The sequence below is a fragment of the Phaethon lepturus genome, unplaced genomic scaffold (assembly GCF_000687285.1).
Source record: "Phaethon lepturus isolate BGI_N335 unplaced genomic scaffold, ASM68728v1 scaffold27772, whole genome shotgun sequence".
Lineage (NCBI taxonomy): Eukaryota > Metazoa > Chordata > Aves > Phaethontiformes > Phaethontidae > Phaethon > Phaethon lepturus.
The window spans coordinates 286-3,345 of NW_010524497.1; the positions used below are offsets into that span (position 1 = coordinate 286).

General features: G+C 63.0%; 1 protein-coding gene across 1 annotated transcript in view; it reads right to left on the reverse strand.

Moving 5' to 3' along the window:
• Positions 1-14: 14 nt before the first annotated feature.
• The window catches only part of LOC104617222 (signal transducer and activator of transcription 5B), a gene marked incomplete at its 5' end in the record, with an annotated part of 3,547 nt that continues 501 nt past the window's right edge, over positions 15-3,060 (reverse strand). The window contains 7 exons of the mRNA XM_010282478.1: positions 15-321; positions 391-498; positions 911-962; positions 1,171-1,341; positions 2,043-2,161; positions 2,231-2,325; positions 2,794-3,000. Of these exons, the coding sequence (XP_010280780.1) occupies positions 195-321; positions 391-498; positions 911-962; positions 1,171-1,341; positions 2,043-2,161; positions 2,231-2,325; positions 2,794-3,000 (879 nt within the window). The remainder of the gene's footprint in view (positions 322-390; positions 499-910; positions 963-1,170; positions 1,342-2,042; positions 2,162-2,230; positions 2,326-2,793; positions 3,001-3,060) is intronic.

The window sequence follows — 3,060 nt, forward strand, 5'->3', positions numbered from 1 at the left end:
ATACAGGAAAACCATGCGACAAATCCGCTGCTGTTTATACAGGGGCATAAACACCAAAGAGCCGGACGCCAGCCTGCGTTTCGGGGCAGCACAGAGCAAATCTCCGGGGCAGGGCCCACCCACCGCCCCCCCCGGCACAGAGACGCGAACACAGTACAGTCCCCGCAGGGCCAGGGGGGCGAGGCGCCCGCCCGTCACGACTGGGCGTGGGGGATCCACTGACTGTCCATGGGGCGCCGCAGCAGCTCCTCCACGTGCCTCGCCACGTCCATGGTGTCGTCCAGGTCGAAGTCGCCCTCAGGGTCCAGCACAGCATCGGGGCTGCGGGAGGCAGGGGGTGAGGGGGAGGACCAGGCACGGCGGAACAGGTACAGGGGATGTGATACCTACTTCTGGGTGTACATGTTGTAATGGGGCTGGGAGCAGACGGCAGGTGAAGGAGCCTGGTCCATGTAGGTGGCCCCTCCAGGGGCAGAATCGCCGGACGCACTGACAAACCTACAGGGACAGGGGGGTTTGTGAGCACTGGCATGGGACGGGACAGGCTCCCCCACGGTGACGCTGGGCTCCGGGAATTCCCATCACCTCTGATCAGCATCTCCTGAGGCTGGCAGGGTGCAGGCACAGGACACAAACCCCGCACCCACAGCGACAGCCTGCAGGGTCCCCATCCCAGCCCCCTGGGTGGCAGTACGGGGAGGGGGGTCCCTGCCTTCCCAGGGAATGCGCAGCCCTGCCTTGGCAATGGGCCCATGCTCCTCGGCCCCCAGCACCAGCTCAGGACCAACAGGGCCTTTGGTAGTGACAGAGCCCAAGAGCAGAGGTGCCTTGGGCTGCCAGCTGCCCTAGCCACCTTGCCAGGGACGATCCCATAGGACCACCCAGGGTCTGCGTTCAGGGTCAGACTTACTCTGGCACCACTTGCTTGATCTGTGGCTTCACATATCCATCCACAGCTTTAGCTAGAGGAAAGAAGGCAGTGCTAAGGCCCCGAGCTGCTGGCATGTTCCACAAGCCTGCAGTGGGGCTGGGGGCTCACGAGCTGCAGAGCCCCCGCCGGGCTGGATACGGCCCCAGGGCAGAGGGATGGCACAAGCCCCGGCTCCACCCCTGTCAGATGTCAGATGCACGAAGGAGCGGGACACATGTGGGGTGAAGGGGCAGCGCTACCTGGCGTGGACTCACAGAGAACCGGCGTGTAGTACTTGGAGAAGACCTCGTCCTTGGGCCGGTCAGGGAACACGTAGATGAGGTAACTGAGGTCCCCAAGGCGATCGGCCAGGGAGCGGATGGAGAAGTCCCTGGTGGTGAAAGGCATCAGGTTCCAGAACATCCTCTCAGCTGGAAGACAAGAGCAAGGACTGCGGCGATGCCCAGAGCCGTCGGCAGCTCCTGGCCCCGCTTTGGACGCGGGCTGCAAGATCACGTTGAACATCACACGGCATTGCCCACGCTGCATCCCTCCCCTGGCAACATTTAAGGACAAAATGCAGGTCGCCAGAAAACAGGATCAGCCAGGAGGCAGGGTGAACTCGAGGCAGGTCTGTCCTCGTCCGGGCACACAGGGGACAGGTCCCCCTCCGACTGCGGGGCTTTGCGGTGCTTCTCTGCCACACAACCATCCGAAAGACGCTCTCACAAAGAACAGTATCAAGCACCTTGCTGCACAGCCAACCCCTGCAAACGCACTGCACCAGAAAGCACCACAGAGTCGCTGTGTTTCATACAGCCATGAGTAAGACCCCACGGCTGAGCTGGACAGTTTAGCCCCATCCCTCCTCCGTGCCGACACCAGCGCTCGGGCTGGACGCGGCCATGGCTGCAGCGAGCAGCGGCAGCACCACCATGGGGCAGCCAAGGCATTCCCGCAGGCTGCCACACTTGCCCCTCTCCCGAAGAAGGCTCCCATGGTGCCTGACCACAGCAGTGCCGGTGCCCAGACGAGACAGGAGGTGCCAGAGGAACAGCACCAGCCACATGGACATGCGACTACTGAGTCCCAGGCTGGGGCCAGGGAGAGCTGGCTCCTGGCGCACACTCACAGGAGTCGAACTTCCACGCAATGGTGATGCCGCCGATCTCCGAAAGGAGGAAGGTCCCGTCAGGCTTGTTGATGAGCAGGTCGTGTGCCTGCTGCTTGTTGACGAAGCCCAGGATGGCCCTAGGCAGAGCAGGGGTGTCAGGGCTGGGGGGCTCAGGGCCAGGCAGCGTGGGGCAGGGCAGCCCTTACCCATCATTCCAGTGCGGCTTCAGATGCTTCTTCAGCACCTCCATGACTCCGTCAAACCACTGCCAGAAGGTGTAATTCCTCCCGGGCAGGTTTTCCTGTTGAAATCCCCAGAAAATGAGCACTCCTGGCTCTAGCCTCATAGCTGCTGTTAAACAGCACAAGTGTTTGGCACAGCAGTGGAGACTTCGGGACCTCGATTGCAGGACGGCCGCCAGTGCTGCCAAACCAGGCGTGGGTCAGCCTGGCCAGGCAGCACAGCCGTGGGAGGAGCACCAGCAATGCCTCCCCGAGGACGCAGACCCTGTCTGCGGGCCCTACAGCACCCTGTGTCCCTCCAAGCGAGGAAGGCGACACCTCCCGCCCTGCTGCAGCCGACAGCCATCCCGGTTTTGCACCACTCCAGCAAGAGACAGCTCCTTGGGAGGGACGTGCCCCATCCAGCCCCCCCGGCACAAGCAGTGGTACTGCAGGCAGAGCAAAGCCCCTGTCCCAGAGCACAGCAGGACCCTCAGGCTCTGCGGCTCTCCCGGCACAGAGCCCAGGACAGAGCCCAGGATGCTCACCCTGTTGAACTGGGACCAGGACACTGTGGTGCTGCTGTAGTCCTCCAGGTGAGAGCTAGTGCTGTTGAAGAGCTTCTGTGCCAGGAACACCAAGTTCTCCTTGGTCAGCCCACGGCTGCTCTGCACCTCCGCCTTGAACTTCATGTTGAGCGCCTCGCAGAGCTGCGGCCACTGCACTTTGTCGGGCACCGCGAAGGGCACGCGGCCCTGGGGGGGCACAGAGCAGGGTCAGCACCAAAGCTCTGCCTGCTGCCTCCCGGCACGTCC